At 42.9% G+C, this 17,820-nt stretch overlaps 2 protein-coding genes across 5 annotated transcripts; both read right to left on the bottom strand.

The window, feature by feature from the left end:
* Positions 1-1,902: 1,902 nt before the first annotated feature.
* On the bottom strand, positions 1,903-5,073 carry slc39a1 (solute carrier family 39 member 1). Of its 3 annotated transcripts, none has more exons than XM_007898761.2 (3): positions 4,975-5,073; positions 3,738-4,146; positions 1,903-2,941 (listed from the first exon to the last, which is right to left on the bottom strand). In XM_007898761.2, exons 2-3 carry the CDS (start codon positions 3,942-3,944, stop codon positions 2,201-2,203), a joined length of 948 nt encoding a protein of 315 aa, XP_007896952.1. In that variant the 5' UTR covers positions 3,945-4,146; positions 4,975-5,073; the 3' UTR covers positions 1,903-2,200. The 3 variants fall into 3 exon arrangements, with proteins under 3 accessions (XP_007896952.1, XP_007896953.1, XP_007896954.1); XM_007898762.2 differs by having other exon boundaries at positions 4,984-5,073; XM_007898763.2 differs by lacking the exon at positions 4,975-5,073 and adding an exon at positions 4,818-4,958.
* Positions 5,074-5,693: 620 nt separating this feature from the next.
* On the bottom strand, positions 5,694-17,680 carry LOC103181952 (small glutamine-rich tetratricopeptide repeat-containing protein alpha). 2 transcript variants are annotated; one of them, XM_007898757.2, is made up of 12 exons: positions 17,587-17,680; positions 13,622-13,775; positions 13,323-13,426; positions 12,806-12,890; positions 12,159-12,258; positions 11,663-11,767; positions 11,185-11,323; positions 10,423-10,485; positions 9,373-9,410; positions 9,170-9,271; positions 8,420-8,542; positions 5,694-7,864 (listed from the first exon to the last, which is right to left on the bottom strand). In XM_007898757.2, the coding sequence occupies exons 2-11, from the start codon at positions 13,719-13,721 to the stop codon at positions 8,431-8,433; spliced, it is 948 nt and encodes a 315-aa protein (XP_007896948.1). In that variant the 5' UTR covers positions 13,722-13,775; positions 17,587-17,680; the 3' UTR covers positions 5,694-7,864; positions 8,420-8,430. The 2 variants fall into 2 exon arrangements, with proteins under 2 accessions (XP_007896948.1, XP_007896950.1); XM_007898759.2 differs by having other exon boundaries at positions 9,170-9,262.
* Between the last annotated feature and the right edge of the window lie 140 nt (positions 17,681-17,820).

Below are 17,820 nucleotides of genomic sequence, written 5' to 3'. Positions count from 1 at the left end.
AAGCTCCTTAAATAACATGTTGAAGCTCCCCAATGACCAAGCGAACAGAAGAACTGCCCGAAAAGCAGTCCAAAGCAACAGACCAGAAATGCTCAGCGGGCTGGGTTTAAAGAGGGAGAAATCACAAAGGGTTCCAGTTCTTGATCAGTATCAATGGATCTTTTGTTGGAACATATGTGTGTGTTTGGACATTCGACAAAGACAGGATTGGGTTTAGTTATGAAGCTTCCCTCCTCCCGTAATCGATGATAAGGGAATCGTGTCCCATAGCAGGAAAAAAGCAATCAAAACATCTTCAGGGTGGAAAGAATTAAGAGGAAAAAAATCATCTAAAGTCTGTTCACGTCTCCTTGTGTCAGACGGTTACAGGCTCTCACAAATTCGGCTCACTGGGAAGCAGAACACGATTTAGGCAGGACAAAACACAATTTCTCACGTTTGCGTCTCAGCCTGGGTGAATCCCAGTGAAAAAGCCTCTCAAATCACTAGAGCCCAAATAATTAGCACCCTGACCTCCAGTGATATAACTCAACAACAACTTGCATTTATATAGTGCCTCTCATGCAGGGTAGCGTCCCAGAGAATGATTATTAGGAACCCTGGGAGAGTACGGCGGAGGGTACAGGACGGAGAAAGAGGAAAACATTCTGAGTAACAGACTGAACGATCACTGCTAATTCAGAGAACACGTGACGTCAATGGAAGCCTTTTAGCACGCACGCACAGTGAAAAGCCAGGCAAGAGAAAGAAAAAACTGAAAGTTCGCTCAGTCATGACAAAGAGAAATAATTAGGGGGGAAAATAAATGAGGATGACACAGGCCTGAGCACAATCGTCTCACAGCCAAGGATGTTATGTGGAGAAACAGAACCAAAAAAACCCAAAACATTTTCTCTTTAAAACGCAATTCAAGCATAGCTGAGAAATAAGTTCTGGAGACAAGCTAGTTGATTGTAAGTCCATCAGGTCTTATGAGCCAGCAATATTGACAATGCTGCTAATCCAACCCACCCTCTACTCCACATCAAGCAAATTAAACAACTGCAGTTCTGTTCTGTCCTGAGAGCAAAAATTCCCCCAAATAAGTCCCAGACAGTTAAACGTCGCTAGCCTGTGATGTATTGACACTCAGCACAGAAATACTATCTATAGAACAGGATGCAGACATATGGCATGCTGCCGGTTAAACAATGAAACACCAGTGCAATGTACTCCATCGGCAAAGACTCAGTCCCAAATCCATCACGCAGCAGCCCAGATGACCTCCACTTGGTTATGAAAGCACTGTCACCTCGAAAGATACAAACACATTTTTTTTATCAAAATTGCACAACTAGATTACAAACTGGATTCCCTGAAGGTAGCAATTTTCCAACTGTGTATACTTAAGAATGATAGATACTTTACCTACAAATAAATACACAGGCATCCTTTGAGACATCCTCCTGACGTGAGAAGACGCTATGTTAAATGCAAGGATTATTATTACTATTATTAATGTTGCTGTAATTTTTTTAAAAAAAAAATTGGTTTAAGTGGCATTAAGAAACAAAGGCTTCCACCTCCACACCTCCTTTCAATACTTCCTCCTCTGTTTAAACATAAAATGGCTTTTCTTTTTATTGATCAGAAGTGTAGATCTGAGGAATCAATGTAACGGCAATATCTCATTCAGCAAAACACTGGGTTGTGTATCTGTAGCCAGAAGGTACTGCCGACTTCTGAAACATAGACTGTACCTACAGTAAGTAAAAGCCTTGTCTCCTTGTGTCAGACAGAAGGTTACAAATTCTGAAAGCACATACTTCAAACACATCGCAAATTAAACTGATCGGACATTAGTTAGCTTCGGTGATTCTCGAAAAACAGTTTGTTAAAAAATGAGCTGGCAAGAGTCTTTGAAGGATCATGTTTTTTTAAAAAATATATCATTTTGGAAGACAGCTATCACACAAGGATTCAGTGCCAAAGTTTCACAAACCCAGAAATAACTTAAATTCTGTACACGCAGATACAAGCAGCTAACACCCAGCCCAGCAGCTATTACAACTTGTGATACACAACAAACCTGCTCAACATTTCATTACACAAAATAGCAATACTTTGGGAAATAAAAGTCATGGATTCACAACCTAACCAGAAAGAGGAAACGCCATGTAACGTGGAGACTGATCGCTCAGCATCTTAAGGTAAAGAGTCATCACTTGAAAAAGGCGAGGCCTGCCATCATTCCGTATCCCAGGATCAGAAAGAGCACTTTCAGAAGTCGGTCATGTTTCTCCTCCAACTCTTTGCCCAGAATTTCAAAGAACGTAACAAACAGGAAGGCCCCCGCTGAAAGACTTTGCAGTAGGAGTGATGCAATGCTGCCGCCGATGTTCTGGGCACTGTGAATGCCCATCCCAATGCCAACTCCTATTGGCATCATCAGGCTGACAGTCCAGGCCAGTTTCAGGGCACAAGTCATTGGCAAGGCTCTTTTTGCAACACTCAGTCCCAGGGATGTAGCGGCAAGCACCTCATGGATAGCCACGCTGATAAACAGGTTCAGCACTTTGGCTCCTTGCTCCTGTAGCCCCAAAGTCAGCCCCTCAAGCATGGAGTGAGTGGACAAGGCCAATGCCAGGCAGACTAAACGGAAAGTGGTGGTGCAGGAGATCTCAGAGTGGGTCAAGCCAGGCCCGCGAGCCGGACGCCGGCGATCATACTCCCCCTCACCCTGGCCTTGGCCCAAGGAGATAAGGGAACTCTCGCACTCAGAGTCACTGCCACCATCAGACCCTGCGTTGAACGTCTCCAAGGCAATGAAAGATGGTTTCTCTTTCCTAAACGTTAGAATCATCTGCTCGATAAGGACAGTGAGGAAAAACCCCACCAGCATGGTCGTCTCACCCAGTGGATAGTCAGTCCACATGCTTCCAAGTTTAAAAACCTCTTCAACCTGCACCAGGGAGAAGGCAACAGTTTCTTAGTTGGCAATTAACAGTACATCAGTCGAGCTGTTTATTCTGCAACTGATGATATAAAATGTCCTCCATGACAATGGCCTGGTGAGTAAAGGCACCATCTGCTGTAGCTCAGGTCTCTCCTAAGTGAACTGATCTCAGCTTTACTACAATTTGGGAGCTACAATTAGCCTTAGCATCTTGACTAGCCAGGGCTCCCATTTCTGATCACTGGCCAGGGATTCCTACTGGAAAGTACATGTGTGCAGTCAGTCGTAAGGTGAGAACAGATCTGAGCTCAGTTTATAATTCTCCCCACCACCCCTACCCCCAGTATGGTCAAGTAACTTACCAACATTCACTAGCTGGGTGAATATATGAACAATCGCCCTTGGGACAACGAACTGGAGAATGAGCAGCACCTTTAGAACTGACTTGCAGTGCAAATTGACCATTTCAAGAATGGAGCCAGATATTGAATGTCAGAAAAGTAATCTCTAGAATTTGGGATATGATCTTGTGGCTTATATTCAAAACAAACCACTCACTTACTGCTTAATAATAATTGTTCCAAAATTCCTATAAATACAATGAAATGCAAAAATGCCTTCTATAATAACAAAGTAAAGCCTGTTCACCTAATTTTTAATCGACTTATTACCAGAAATCCTTATGCTTTAGTTCATGACTTCTGCCTTGCAAACAATCAAAACTCATCACAAAACTTCCTCCAGAATCTCTCTTCAAACATCAGTTACACTGGGAATTTGCTCTTACATGGAAAGAACTTACCTTTTCTCTTACTCCTGGCAGCAGAGTGTTGAAGCAGATAGCTAAAAATATTCCACAGCCAAATGAGTTGCTCAGTAAGAGCAGTTTCCTGGACCTGTGCACTTTGGCACGATCTCCCTGAGTCAACCGAACTGGTAACAGAGAGCCTAACATCATCAGGAGAAACACTCCAATTATACACAGGAGTTTGGCCACCACAAGGTTCATGATCAGTTCTGGGTGCCTGGCTCTCAGCCTTTAGATAGGAGAGTTCATGGATGTGGAACAGTTCTCTCCTTTTTCAAAATGTTAAGTTGCACCTCCACCTTCTTTCCTGTTCCATCTGACTTCCATCGGGTAGGAATTGGACAACCGAGATGCCATCTGAGATGAACCTGTGAATGTTTCCAATTCAACAGCAACTAGGAGACTTCAAAACAATAAAAAGGAAACAAGATTAAGTATGTCCCCTAATTGATTTGTAGTTGTGGATTTGGATTTCTGAGGTAATTTCTTTTATTTTTGTGTTGGGTGTCGGAAGGGAATAAGGCAGATGGGGCCGGGAAGAAATATTACAAAAGGGTATGAGGAAAGGGCAGACGATTGGGACTGTTAGGGCTTTAGCTTGCAGGGTTAATAGCGGGGGTGGGGGGGGGGGGGAGATTCCCTGCCCCCAATGCAGCTGCTGATAACAGATCAGCCTGGATATTTAGTTCAGGTGTCTCACTACACCCAATGCTTTGCATTATTTTTCCTCTGCATAACTCCAGGCTCTTCTCCTCACCCCCACCAGCCCCTTCACTCCTCCTCTCTCCCGCTTGCCTCGCTCTCTCCCCCTTAGCGCCTCTTCACTCCTTCTCCCCCTCAACCCCCCTTCACTCCCTCTCCCTCCTCCAACCCCCCCCTACTCACTCCCTCTCCCCCTCAAGCCCCCTTCACTCCCTCTCCCTCCCTCCTCCACAACCTCTCCCTCCACCCCCCCCCTACTCACTCCCCCTTCACCCTCCCTACTCACTCCCTCCCTCCCTCCTCCACCCACCCCCAGACTCCCTCCCTCCCCTCCCCCACACCAGGCTCTGTCCTTCACTCCCAGATCCTCACCCGCCTCCTCCATGTACCCAGAACCGGATATTCCTCTCGCAGCGCAGCCTCGACAACATTCCGGCCCACTTCCCGTCAGTGTTTGTGTTGTAAAGGAACTCATCTCCTCGCCCCCACCTCCACTATATATATATATATATATATGCGCGACACACACCCAACACACCCATCAATACATGTCACACCGTTGTCAGCGCCGACTGGAAGTTTCCGGTCCGGCGCCCATTAACAGTCCGCCCGTCGAGCTTCCCCTGTCGGCACCAGGGCCGGTGGCCGCGGGGATAAAGGTTCCGGCGGCGCAACAGGAGGCTGGGAGAATGGTTCCGGTTGGATGTCACTGCTGAAGAGTTTAATTAATTGTGTGTGTGTGTGTGTGTGTGAGCGGGGGGGGGGGGGAGGAGGGGGTGGTTTGTGTGGGGGAGGGTTAAGATTCTGATTGAACATAAAATTGCTTGATAAAGGTCCTTCCGGCTTCTCCTTCCACCATCCTGGCAGTCGCTTGCACATGTCATGTCCCAAACTTGATTCCAATCCCTAACTATTGATAGAGACATATATATATATACACACACACACATATATATATGTCAACACCCACACATTGTCATTTTAAAGCTTTCTTTGGTTAAGATGACAGTGAGGTGTTGTATTTCTTCAAATTGGTTCTTTTTGTAAGTTTAGATGAGCCATTGTTCCTACAAAGTTATTCGACAGTAGCAGTCGTACGCTTACGGTATTAACCCACGTTTGCAATCTAAATTAAGCAATTAGATGATTTCCTGGAATAGGTTCAAATAAGATGACGCTAAGCAACATCGCCACCCACTGGTCACACAACCGTATATTTTTTTAAAAAATCAACTGTTGAAATGCAGCTTTTGAGGTTTAAAGAATTTAATGACTGTATAGACCTCTGGAATCCTGCGGATAGAGACTACAAGCAGGTCAGGTGCTGACTCAATCTCACTGCATGCCTGCCAGCATGGAGTATCACTGGGAACACAATATAAACTCACCCACATCTCCAAGCTGGGGAAAAACACACTATGATTCACACTCTTGGTAATGGACATTCAGGATAATGTTTTGTGAATCCATTCAGCCTTGAGCCTAGGTTTGAGAGTTCTCCAATATTCAGCCGCCCCAAATGAAAGCCTAGTGGCTGCCCTACTGAAATACCCACTCCTTCAGACTACTAGGGCAATCGTATGCTGTATGATCGATGCTTTGGCCTGCCATTTCCAAACCCAATCTAATGGTTTCCAGCAACACTCACTGGAAGAGGAAGTGCCTTGGACTAAGATTTGAAGCCACATCCAAAATGTGCATAATACATCCACACATATACATATATACATACACACACAGAATAAGCTTCTGGACAGAACTGTATCCATTACTGTTTTACACAAGGAGACCTTGACTCATCACAAATGTTACTTAATGTTTGTTGTTCTTGTGTGGATGTAACATGGAATCTACCAATTTTAAAATACAAATGTATAAAGGCTTTGCAATTCATTTGTATTCAAATCTTAAGTAAAGCAGCTGTCAGTCACAAGGATTATGCTATAATAGTTGAGATGCAACATATTTATGTTCATTTATTTAAACAGAAAAACTACCTCTTCTCCTCCGATCAAACCAATCTACTGAAAATATTCATCAATATGAAGTGTTGCAAACTTGCTCTCATAGTTACGTCTAACAGGCTGGAAAGGCTGCATCTCGCATAGGACAATAATCAGATCCATCCTCTCCCTGGGCAAAATTTGTTTTTAATGTGCAAATTACAAAATTATTTTAGTATCCAAGCCTTACTTGAATCTTTAAGTTGCATTTGCCCCAAGGCAATGTTAGCCCATTCAGCACAATCCATGTGTTAGTATGCACACTGAAAACACCACCACAAAAGGGTTAGGAATAACTCGTCCTCCCCCCCACCCCCCCAAACATTTAACGGAAGGGAGTTCTTGACGGGAAAAGATCTCACATGACAACAGGAAAACATCTAACTTTCTTCTGTCCTCTCTTCGCTTTCTGATTAGGGAACGAATACAAAGTCCAAACATTAAATTCGAGCTTTTTTGCTACAGTTCAAAGAATAGGTTTAAAACCCTCATTTTTAGCATGAAAAAATGAGGTTTGGCAGTGCAAGGTGCAGTTAGCTACCGTCCAGAATGCTTTCCAAACACGGCCAAAACACCCGGCTGGGACTCGCTGTTTGTTGAATTGCAATGACAAACTGAATGATTACATTTTAAACAATGATAGCTTGTTTGCCAATAGTTTTCATCTCCTGTAATGGACAGTCTGTATTTCACACAATTTTCAAATTAATACAAATACAAAACCACACGTCTGGCTTTTATAGTGCTGGTGTTCTTGCTTCTCCAGTTAATAGGTGTCCTGACATTTCCCCTCAAAGATTCGACAAACACGTTAACAAATACCATTCAGCCTTATACTACAAATTGGCCCTTCTCCACTCACACCAGCTTCTACTCACGGTTCTGCGATACAGATGAGAGGACAGCTAAATTAATTCATGGCGTGAGCCGGATTTGATTAAATATGGCTTCTGTTGTCTCATCGTACTTGAATACATTTACAAAAACAGAAAAATAAATGCTATGCAAGTGAAACGGTGAGGGATATGTCTGTAACAGTAGAGGAGGTTCAAACTATCTCAATTTGTAGTTTTGAAAAAGAAATTCTTACAAGAGGAGATTTCTGGAGAGATGACATAGCGATGTTCTGCTCCTTTGAACATTCTAATAAAAATTACAATGGGGGGGTGAAATCACAAAGCTCATAATACAGAGAAATTCCATGAAAGGTTGATAGTAGCTTTTTTTAAAAAAAGCTTTGAAAACCCAGTTTTGTTTTTTTAATTCTGTATTTACAAAATGTTGGTTCTTCGATCGGAGGTTCTGCCCGAACATGCAAGTCACAGTACAAATCATAACTTCAAGTTCCCGAAGGCAAAATGAAGAACGAACATCCTCCAGTCATTGTGGTGAGGGTCCGAGCTGTCCCTTCAACCCCTGCACAGGGAAGAACACAAGAGCGTCAGTGGCGCCAATCCTAATAACTTAGTAAATCCCTGGACTTTCTGGGTTTAAAAAGAATCAAACCACATTTTGTACTGATTCAAAATGAAATTTAAGGATATAAAATTACATGCAACTGTGTAACATTCCTTCCATCTACATCAGAAAATGGACGTTCTAAAGCAGGGAGGCTTTTGGTATTATGTTCACTGATGCATTTGGTAGTTCAAGAGCATGCTTCTTTCATGGCCTCCTTCAAGACCCGTTACGAGACCGTCCTCTTCAACCACAGCTTCAGTCACTCTCCTACCTCTACCTTCCAAGCCCTCCACCCCGCCTGATCCCAATCCCCAGTTAGGGTCCAAATCCTTGACTGTCCAGCACTTTGGGACATCCTCCAAAGCGTTATAAAAATGTAATTTGTTGTTGTCTCAAAGTACTTCACGGGATTTACTGCAATGTGTAGTTACTGTATAATTTGTAGGCAAACAAAATGTAGTTGCTTATACACATTGAGGTGACTACAGAGTCAGGAGGCTGGGTCCTCACCTGGTCTGCTGTTAGGATTGCTCCTCATTGCTGGCACTAGGGGTTCGGCTCCGAATCTGACTCCGTAGCTGTTCGATCAGTTCTGGGTTCTGCTGCTGCATCTGCTGTGCAAACTGCTGTCCCCTGCGCAGTAAAAGAAACGGGTCGTCTCAGAAAATGTCCTCCTGGATTTGGGTATGAGGAACTGTTGACCTGTCTCTCTCTCCCAGTTGCCACTACTCGAGACCAGTGGAACTGATCTATTGACCCCCATCATCATCCTTCATAATTTGGAAGTCCCATGACTCAGGTCAGTGAACGACAAAGAAATTAAATCAAAAAGGGAATGAGATACAGAGAAATGATGGGCAGATGGATTGCAAACTTTTTGCACGGATGTGTTTCACTCCAATATTGAATAGTAGAACCAGAGGACACGGGCTGTGATTGTAGCGGGGCTAGATTCAGAAGAAATCTGCGGGAACACTATTTCAGTGAATGAGTAGTAAACTTATGCAACAGGCTCCCTGGAGAGACAGACGGTGGAAGCAGAAAATGTCATTTGTTTCAAGAACAAATTAAGATAGATTTCAGCTAGAAGATAATATCTTGGGATATAGTGTATAGTTTGGGACACAACATGTCAAGCGACTGCCAGGATGGTGGAAGACGAATCAGATGGATCTTGGTCTTCTTTCGCCTAGCAAATTCTTATGTTCTTATGTAATGCAGAGGCAGCGAGAGAAAGTTTAAAGAGAAGCACAGACTTACGCTTGGATAAGGCCAGCGATATCATTAGCTCCGGCTCCTGGGCCAGCCCCTCCCATCGCTGGCCCATAGGACCCAGACATCATGCCAGACATTCTGCCAGAGCAAATTATTAAAAAAAGTACATGTTATTGGACAAAATCTCCATCATCTTTAACAAAGTAAATGTGGGAAAAGGAGAAGTCAATGAGAGAGACAAGACTTACAACTGCTGGACTTGTGGGTTCTGCATCAGGTTGGATGCCTGAAAAGAAAACACGTTTCCAAATGTGCATTTTACGTTAAAAGGTTTGTATAATAATCATCCTTACATTTCATATAGCGCCTTATCAAATTTTCGAGACATCTCAAAGTGTTTCACAGAATATACAGTAAAGTGAATTGACTATAAATTTTGTGGGCAAAGCGGGGCAGCCAATTGTGCACAGTAGTGTTCCACAAACAGTCATGGATTGAGTGACCAAATTATTATTTCTTTTTCTAAATAGTGTTGATTTATTTTCTCTCTGCACTGCTGAAAATGTTTAATTCTCCGCTTCTTCTTTCTGGCTTGGGGGAAGGAGGGAGAAAGGAAAAAATGTTGCACCACCTACAATTTGAGGGTGAGGGAATGAAGAGAATTAAGGGGGCATGAAGTGGGATGAGGAGGGGGGAATATGAAGTATTTTCCCTTCCCTAGGATGCAGAGGCCAACTGTAGCCTTAATTACTACCACAATTGAGATCAACTAACTCAGCACCGACCAGGGGTGAAACCTGGGCCCTTTCCAACTACTCACTAAACTCAAAGCCGTTGGGGAAGCTACACAGCTCTGATTCAATCAACATTGAAGTACAAATAACAAAAAAAATGCTTTTGATCACAAGGTATAAATGACACTCAGTGAAAGAAAAGTTTGTTCCTTGGTCTTGAGGCCTGCTGTTGTATTGCAGTCCATTCAAGCAGACTCAGTGTGGCTTCCAAGTGAAGGACTGCCACTACAGCTAGCTTGGGTATCACCTGCCACTCAGATGGAGTGATCCACTTTAAGATTTCAAGTGCAAGGAAAGCTAATGTGCAACTTGTGCACCTTGCCAAGTAATGCACATTTCTAGCTGTCCAACTGCTTGCAGAACCTCTGTGGTGCTCCTGGCAATGGAAATCTGTGATGCGTAGTCACCTTACCCTGCCTCGGGGTGAAGGTAGGAGTGCATGAGCAGCAAAGCAAATGCAAACCAAAATGGAAGGAGGAAAGCATTTCCATTGGTAATAATTACCATATTCATGAAGCCCGGGTTGTTCAGTAAACCGGCCAGGTCAAACCCACTGCTACCTCCTGTCTGAAGGGAAGAAAAAACAAAACAAAAAAGTTAATGAGCTGATAATAAAGGTTTTCTCATACTATTGGGACGGGTCATCAAGGAGACAGAAGAATCTATTGCTCTTTCAGGTATTGTGAAGCCTCTCGCCACCATGGAAAAACCTTCTCATTTCTGCAAAACTTTTCAGTTTTTCATTCACTCTCAGAAATGGACTGTGTACCCAAGCCTCCTGGCAAACTCAGCATTCTAACAGTGACTGTGAAGTGGCTGAACAGAAAGTTGCCAGACAATACAACGTTGTTCAATCACCATTATTGGCAGAACAGCTTGACAAATGAAGTTACATTTTGTATGTGAGATTCGTACAAATCTTGCAATAACTGATTACGCCAAGTAACAAATGTAAACTTAAAATAAAAACAGCTGATTCGGCAGCCTTTTTTTTTTAAGAAAACCAAAAGCCGTGGAAATGATTTTGCATTCTATTCTGCTTTTATTAAAATGTTGACCAACCTTGTAGATCAAATAATCTTATTTTAATTTCACGAGTGGATAGGATTGACATTAGGTAAAATACTGCAGATGCTGGAAATCTGAAATAAAAACCTTGGAACACGCAGTAGGTCTGACAGCATCTATGGAGAGACTCACATCCACAGATACTGCCTGACCTGCTGTGTATTCCCAGCATTGACATTGGTTTGTTTTAGTACTTACTGGACTCGGAGCATCTTTGATCTTCTGTTCTGCGATGCCCAGGTTCGCTTTGTACGATTCGTTCTCAGGATCCAGCTCGAGAGCCTTTTTATAGTAATTAACAGCCTCGCTGTATTTATTTAAACTAACCAAGGCCAACCTGAAAAGGAGTCAAAAACAATCTGAGTTTTTTTTTAAAAACCCATAGGAATGGACTTAAATGCTCTTTAGAACTTCAGGGACATTTCAACCATTTCAAACTAAATTTTCTGGTTAAGGAATCTACTGCAAACTCCTTCCAGTCAACAGGATTTCAACATGCAGGAAACCTGCTTTGAAGGTAGACCGAGTTGGAAGGAGTTCCTGCAAGTTAGTGTGGTGTACTTTTTTTTACTTAAGAGAATTATATTGTCGGTTACTCATTAACCCAGCCTTGGATCACTATGGAGCTTGGTCAGGACAGGGATATCAGTAGCTCAGATCGACAGGCATTATTTACCCCATTCTTCCATAGGCTTTGCTGTAACTTGGATCGAAGGCAATCGCCTTTTCACAATCTTGAACAGCTCCAGCATAGTTTCCAAGTTTACTGAGTGCTGCTGCCCTGCAAAAGGAACACAAATATATCAATCAAGTGAAGCTGAGAGTTTTTGAAACAAATTGTGACAGGGCAGCAAGATGGGGTTTTGAATTCCCCCTTAACCAAGCAACTAAGTTGAAAGTCCAAGTATCTAAAACACCCAGGTTAAAAAGTTGGAATGAGGGCAAGATAACTTGATAATTAGTGGGGATGGCAAGCTAGAATTTAAAAACCCGTTGAGTATAGAAGGAAGAGCAGACTGAAGGAGGAAAGGAATTTTGACATCCTAGAAAAGAGTGAGTTTAAAAAAAAATTGGATAGGTTTACAATTCAACACATCTGTAGTTACAGAAATCAAAATAGCTGCAATGAGATTTTAGATTGGAACAAACAAATAAAAAAGTATTCTTCTTACCGGTTGCAAAAATAAACAGCATTTTTAGGATTTAGTTCAATAGCTTTTGAATAGAAGTCAACAGCACCTTGGTAATTTTCTACTTTCATTTGCTCATTGCCTGAATAATCAAACGGGGAAAAATTAAGAATTAACATATATTATTGAGAATGCTCCATTCCTACACTTGCCCATCTTTCCTCATCGTTAATTCCCAATATAAGAACAAAGAGTTATGGTTTTCAACAGGTTAGATAATTAGGAATACACTGCATAGCTCAATTTGAATTGTGCGCAATTGGTTGTCTTGTTTCGCCCACAAAATGCAGTCACTCCACTTTACAATATATTCTGTGAAACACTAAGATTTTCAGTTACATGGCGCTATATCAAATGCAAGGGCTATTGTTATTGTTCCATGAAGCGTGCACATTATCAGAAGCCTAAACTCCCTAGAAATATTAAAAGAAACATTGAAAACTAACATAACACTGTGGTACACCAACATAAAATCTGTTTAACAAATGCAGAACTTTCACCAGCTCAAAACATTCTAACAAATGTAGTCCACCACAAAACACCCCAAACCTGAACTTTTCACACAAGCTGTTACTTCGGTTTCAAACTACTAGATCATGTACAAACAGCCAAACATTATTGATTTTTACCCTCAGTTTTTAGCAACTCTGCTTTTGAGAGTTCTTCAACAGTTGGAGATTCGGGCTCGCAGTTCACAGTCACTTGAGGCGGCTCCTGAGAAGAAGTAAGTTTTATTTTACTGGAAGAGTCTTGAATTCTATTAGTGATATTGGATATAATTGAATGAGCAGATTACCACACTGATGTCAGCCTAACTCAATGAGTTTCTGGGTCATGTGGCTATGGGTGCAAACTTTACTTCGGGAATTGAACTTACAGACCAGGGTGCATTATTGCTGCATTATTGGATGACACAGACCATTCCACCTACCTGTTCAGGTGGATGTTAAAGATCCCCAAATACTATTGGAAGACAGTAATTACTACTAAGCATCTAGAGACCATAACATATGCAAGTTCTTCACAATGCAATTCTTTAATGTTCAATTGACACATTGCAAAACTGTCAGCTTTAGACTATGTATCAAGCGCATGCGATCACTGGAAACTTGGGGTAATGTTTTTCTTTTAAAGTGTAATTCTTACCTTACTGACAGCAGCTGCGAAAATCTCTGGGAGGGTTTGAGATACAGCGAGAGCCTCGTTTTCTGTGGAGACACCAAATGCCGTCTCCAAACATTGGATAGCAACTGAGGGGAGAAAATTATAGACGATTGTATGTATTACCATCAATCACAAAAGAGCAGTAGATTTTATTAAACTTGTGCTCAGTAAAGCGAAAATGAGAGGTTAGTTACTTGCCTTTAGCTGATGTATGTTTCTATTTTAACAAAAGTATATATTTATCTTCCTCTATGACAGATTTCGCGACTTACATCACTTACCCTCTAAGCTCTCCTGAGCATCTGAGGAAAGATCCCCACCCTGGAGCTGGTCACGTAGAAACTGGATAATGGAGAACGCGAGGCGCTTGGTGTCGGTCATTATCAATTGTGTAGTCTAGACCTCCAAGTCTAGGTTTCAGAGCAGTACGGTACACTAAAAATAAAAGGTTCAGTCAATGATTCAAAATTCCTTTTTAGACGTCAACTATCGTCCTTAACCTTATTCTTTCCAGAATTAATCTGTAAAATACTACTTTGTCTTTCCCAAAACAAGGCAGCTGAGCCTCCAGGCCTTGCAACATATTCCTGGACAACAGGAAGAGCATTGGCAGCAGGCACTTATCCCTCCCCTTAAGAAGAAGAGATGACGTCCTCTCAGTGATCAGGCCAAGTAGTGATCCGACTATTTTAGGCCTGGATGAAAACAAATAGATTTGGAAGAGAAGGCTCCTCTTTTCTACCAATCTACATCAATGCACTGAGACCAAGCAACTGTGTACCACTGATTTGCTGTACGATGCAATCAACTGCAATTAGACTACAAGTTGTATTTAGAATATCTGTGTACTTAATGAGGTTTCAGTCTCTTGTTCAGTAAAAATGCTGGTGAGAGGCAGCTTTGTGTAGAACAGTCTCTCGTGTGCTCTCCGATTGCATAGCAAACAGCGAGCTCCTCACTGTCCCTTTTAGAAAGGATCTTTACCAAGACACAAGCGAGAAGAGGGATAAAATTCCTACATGATACTTCTACTTTTAGGCTGCCTCTAACTGGCATTCTTAAGCATTAAAAGAAGCAAATTGGACTCACAAAGGATTCACTTCACAGTCGATATGGAGCAGGTTGGAGAGGATGAACAATTTAAAAGGGTTGACCAAAGATGAAGTCAAAGAGAGAGGTTTTTGAAGGCAGGGAGAAAAAGATGCAAACCAAAACGACTTTGTGAGAGAGCTGGAAAGAGCCAGGGCATATTGGCTGAAGGCCCCTACACAGATGACGGAATAGAAAACGTAGTAAATAGGGTGACCAACCATAAAAAAAGTCTCCCTTGTCTGATTCTGGTTCAACTGAGTAAGACGTGTTATATAAGAAAATCAAGTGCAGAAATACTTAAAAGTTTCTGGAGTATCAGCCAAGGCTGCAAGTTCAAGCCCAAATTGGGGGATTTCTAATGCCTATGAAATTAACTTTTAAGGACATCACTGTAACGTTCACAATATCCTCTTGAACTACAACATTTTAACACAATGTCAAACATTCTGCAGTAACTGCATGGGGCAGTCATGTTTCGGTGTCTACAATTGGTAACAAGAGTCTGCATTTTACTTGGAGGGTAAATGTAGCTCAGTCAGTGCATGAACTTGGCTATAGTAATATTTCAAGCAGTCTTTGGCACACATTCTTTTCACAAATCCAATGGAACCAAGGATTCAATAACCGCTACACACAACCACAGAATTTAAGGCACCCAGAGCTACGGTTTTTTTTATATAAAAAAAGTTTCAGAAAAATAATGGCCATCCAGATTCTGAAGCCCACAGGGGACTGGAGCACCCATTTACAAAAAGAATGAACACAAATCGATTCATTACACAACTGCACCACCTTCAGCCCAAGGGTGGAAGTATAGAGAAAGATTTGTATTCAGCTACCCATACTTATAGCAGTACATCATTTGCCTTCCCTAACCGACACAAAACTTGAAAACAATGAGCTTTTGGCATGTCACAGAACCGGTTTAACATAGTTAACCTCGTACTGTTGTGCACAACAGATGGGTTCTCCTCTGACACTGAAACATTTTGCATGTTATGGCACAAAAACAAGCATTCTTCACTGTACCAGTGTGACTTTTTGCATTCCCTGTAGCAAGTACAAAGGGTGCTATTTTGTGAGGCATTAACAAAAAATTGCTTTCTGAGGTTTGTACTCACTAGTAACTGTGTGGAACTTGCGCTGAAAGCAATTAACATGGGGCCTTTATATACAGCAGGAACAGAAGGTATAGGGAGGATAAATAGTAGAAGATTATTCCTTCTGGTTGACAAATGTGTAACAAAAGGATGTAAACTCAGGAAGAGGAAAGATGTTTCTGGCACCACATTATTGAAACATGGAATGGTTCGCTACTAAAACAGCTATTAAAACTAATATTTAAAGGGATTTATTTCAAGAGGCATATCCATTGGTTCAGGAAGAATGGTAGCCCACCACAATGGAAGTCAGAAACACAGTCTGCTTGCTTGTCCTCAAATGAACATTAAAGATCTGATGACAATAATAATAATACAATGCTGTCTTGCCCACCCAATCCTCCAGGTTCATTATTCAGTCAACTACAACTGTTTGTTGGATGATGTTGGTGCAATGCTGCTGTGTTTGCCTACTCAACAATAATTACCTATGAAGCACTTTGAGACATTTCAATTTGATAAGGCATAACCAAAATGCAATTTCTTTCTTTCATTGAGCACCAAGCTTTCAGAGAATTTGAAATAGGCTCAAAAAGTTACAGGACCAGCTAACAGCTCAAGCCCAAGAAGAATTTTGAACAGAGTTTTACAGTATAATTGGCACCTTAACCATGTTCAGTCATTTCGATGGTGTCCATATAATGGGCATAAAAATATTGTCCTTTAGCTTGAGCCTTTATGAGTCACAGATCTCAATATTGCTATGAAGGAAAAACTTCATAACACTTTAATAAGCTGTTACTCAGAAATTGTCAAAAGCTCAGGAGCGGAGGAGTAATGTGGATGAAAGCACAGTCAAAACGATAAGACTTGAATCAGGTTGAATGAAAAGGAGTAGCTGGATTGGTAGGGTTTGGGGTGGTCGCAGAGATAAGAGTGGGGTGAAACTTTGGAGGGTTTTGAAGGTGAGAACGGGGGTGATAAGCTCATAGAGCCTGGAGCAGGAAAGGACACAGGGCTTGCGTAGGAAAGAGCTGGGGAGTCCAGGAAGCAAGCATTGGCATAGTCAAGCCTGAACTAAGGAGTGAGGTAGTGGCAGAGACAGGCACTCATGGTGTGCATAGCCAGTCTGGTTACTAATCAGGTCACCCATAAAATACAGCACCACTTTACTGTATATCCCATGAAGCACAATGTCAACAACGTAAAAATATGCTATATCAAATGCAAGGATCATTAATTTCCTGTGCCCACAGCTCAGACACACACACACACACACGTCTTGAGCATGGTGGAAAGACAAGACAGCTTGTGCCACCTTGATATTGCGAAGGCGCAAGTCTAACGACGCTCGCTGAATACCAGCTGCTTGATCCAAGTCCTCGCGTGAGGAGCCTTAGCAAAGAAAAGAGAGCGGTGCCGACCACGAAGCTGCCTCCAGAGGGCTGAGACAACAGGTAGGCCTCGCTCCCTCCCTCCCTCCCTCTCATATTTTCCCCCCCACAAAATATACAGTCAATTCACTTTACAGTACATCACGCGGAGCGCTTCGCGACATCTCAAAGACGTGATGAGGCCCTACATCAAACGCAAAGATCATCATCATCATCATCATCATTATTAGCAGCAGCAGCAGCAGTGGTAGTGGTAGTATTAAAATAAAGCACATATCCACTTCGCTCACTGACGGCTTTGGCTTCTGGATCCTTTTTTTTTCGTTTTGGCAAATGGGGGGCCACCAACTGGACCCAGCTGCTGCCTGTCCAGATAGAGAGAGAGACTGACAGACTGACGCACACACACACACACACACACACAGGCTGCTGACAACCACGAGCACAAGGGCAGCACATTCCGATCTGGGCCTTGCGAAGCTGCTGCTGCCCTCACCCTCTCCCCCTCGCCTCAGCAGCTCTACCTCACCCTCTCTCCCCCCTCCCTCCCTCCCTCAGTGTGAGGGTTACCCGCCCGCCAGAAGACCCGTTACCGGCGGCGGCAACAGCAGCCGCAACACCCGAGACTCCTTCCTTCCTTCCGCTCACTCACTCACTCACCGCCGTCGTGGTCGTCGCCGCCTCTGCTTTCCCGTAGGCCACTCGTTCCAGCACCGACGCGGCCTTCCTTCGCGCAGGCGCCCGCACGTCAAAGCCCCAGGGCGCATGCGCTCTTCTGCCAGCAGCGCCGTGCGTGCGTGGGGGGAGGGGGGAGGTCGCGCTCTCCGCGCACGTGAGCGGCTTTTCCACCAGCTCGGCCACCCGTTTTGTGATTGACGTCGACGTCAACGAATC

This window comes from Callorhinchus milii, unplaced genomic scaffold (assembly GCF_018977255.1).
Source record: "Callorhinchus milii isolate IMCB2004 unplaced genomic scaffold, IMCB_Cmil_1.0 Scaffold21, whole genome shotgun sequence".
Classification (NCBI taxonomy): Eukaryota; Metazoa; Chordata; class Chondrichthyes; order Chimaeriformes; family Callorhinchidae; genus Callorhinchus; species Callorhinchus milii.
The sequence above is the reverse complement of the archived record's forward strand: the minus strand, read 5'-3'. Positions and strand labels throughout refer to the sequence as shown.

Excerpts from the sequence above, each read along its gene's own strand:
- LOC103181952 (XM_007898757.2), bottom strand. The coding sequence starts at position 13,721 with ATGACCGACACCAAGCGCCTCGCGTTCTCCATTATCCAGTTTCTACGT. Across the intron at positions 12,259-12,805 it reads AGAGTTGCTAAAAACTGAGG|GCAATGAGCAAATGAAAGTA; the intron begins GTAAAAATCAAT and ends TTGATTATTCAG. Across the intron at positions 10,486-11,184 it reads TCAAAGATGCTCCGAGTCCA|ACAGGAGGTAGCAGTGGGTT; the intron begins GTAAGTACTAAA and ends TCTTCCCTTCAG.
- slc39a1 (XM_007898761.2), bottom strand. The coding sequence starts at position 3,944 with ATGAACCTTGTGGTGGCCAAACTCCTGTGTATAATTGGAGTGTTTCTC. Across the intron at positions 2,942-3,737 it reads TGCCAGGAGTAAGAGAAAAG|GTTGAAGAGGTTTTTAAACT; the intron begins GTAAGTTCTTTC and ends TCCCTGGTGCAG.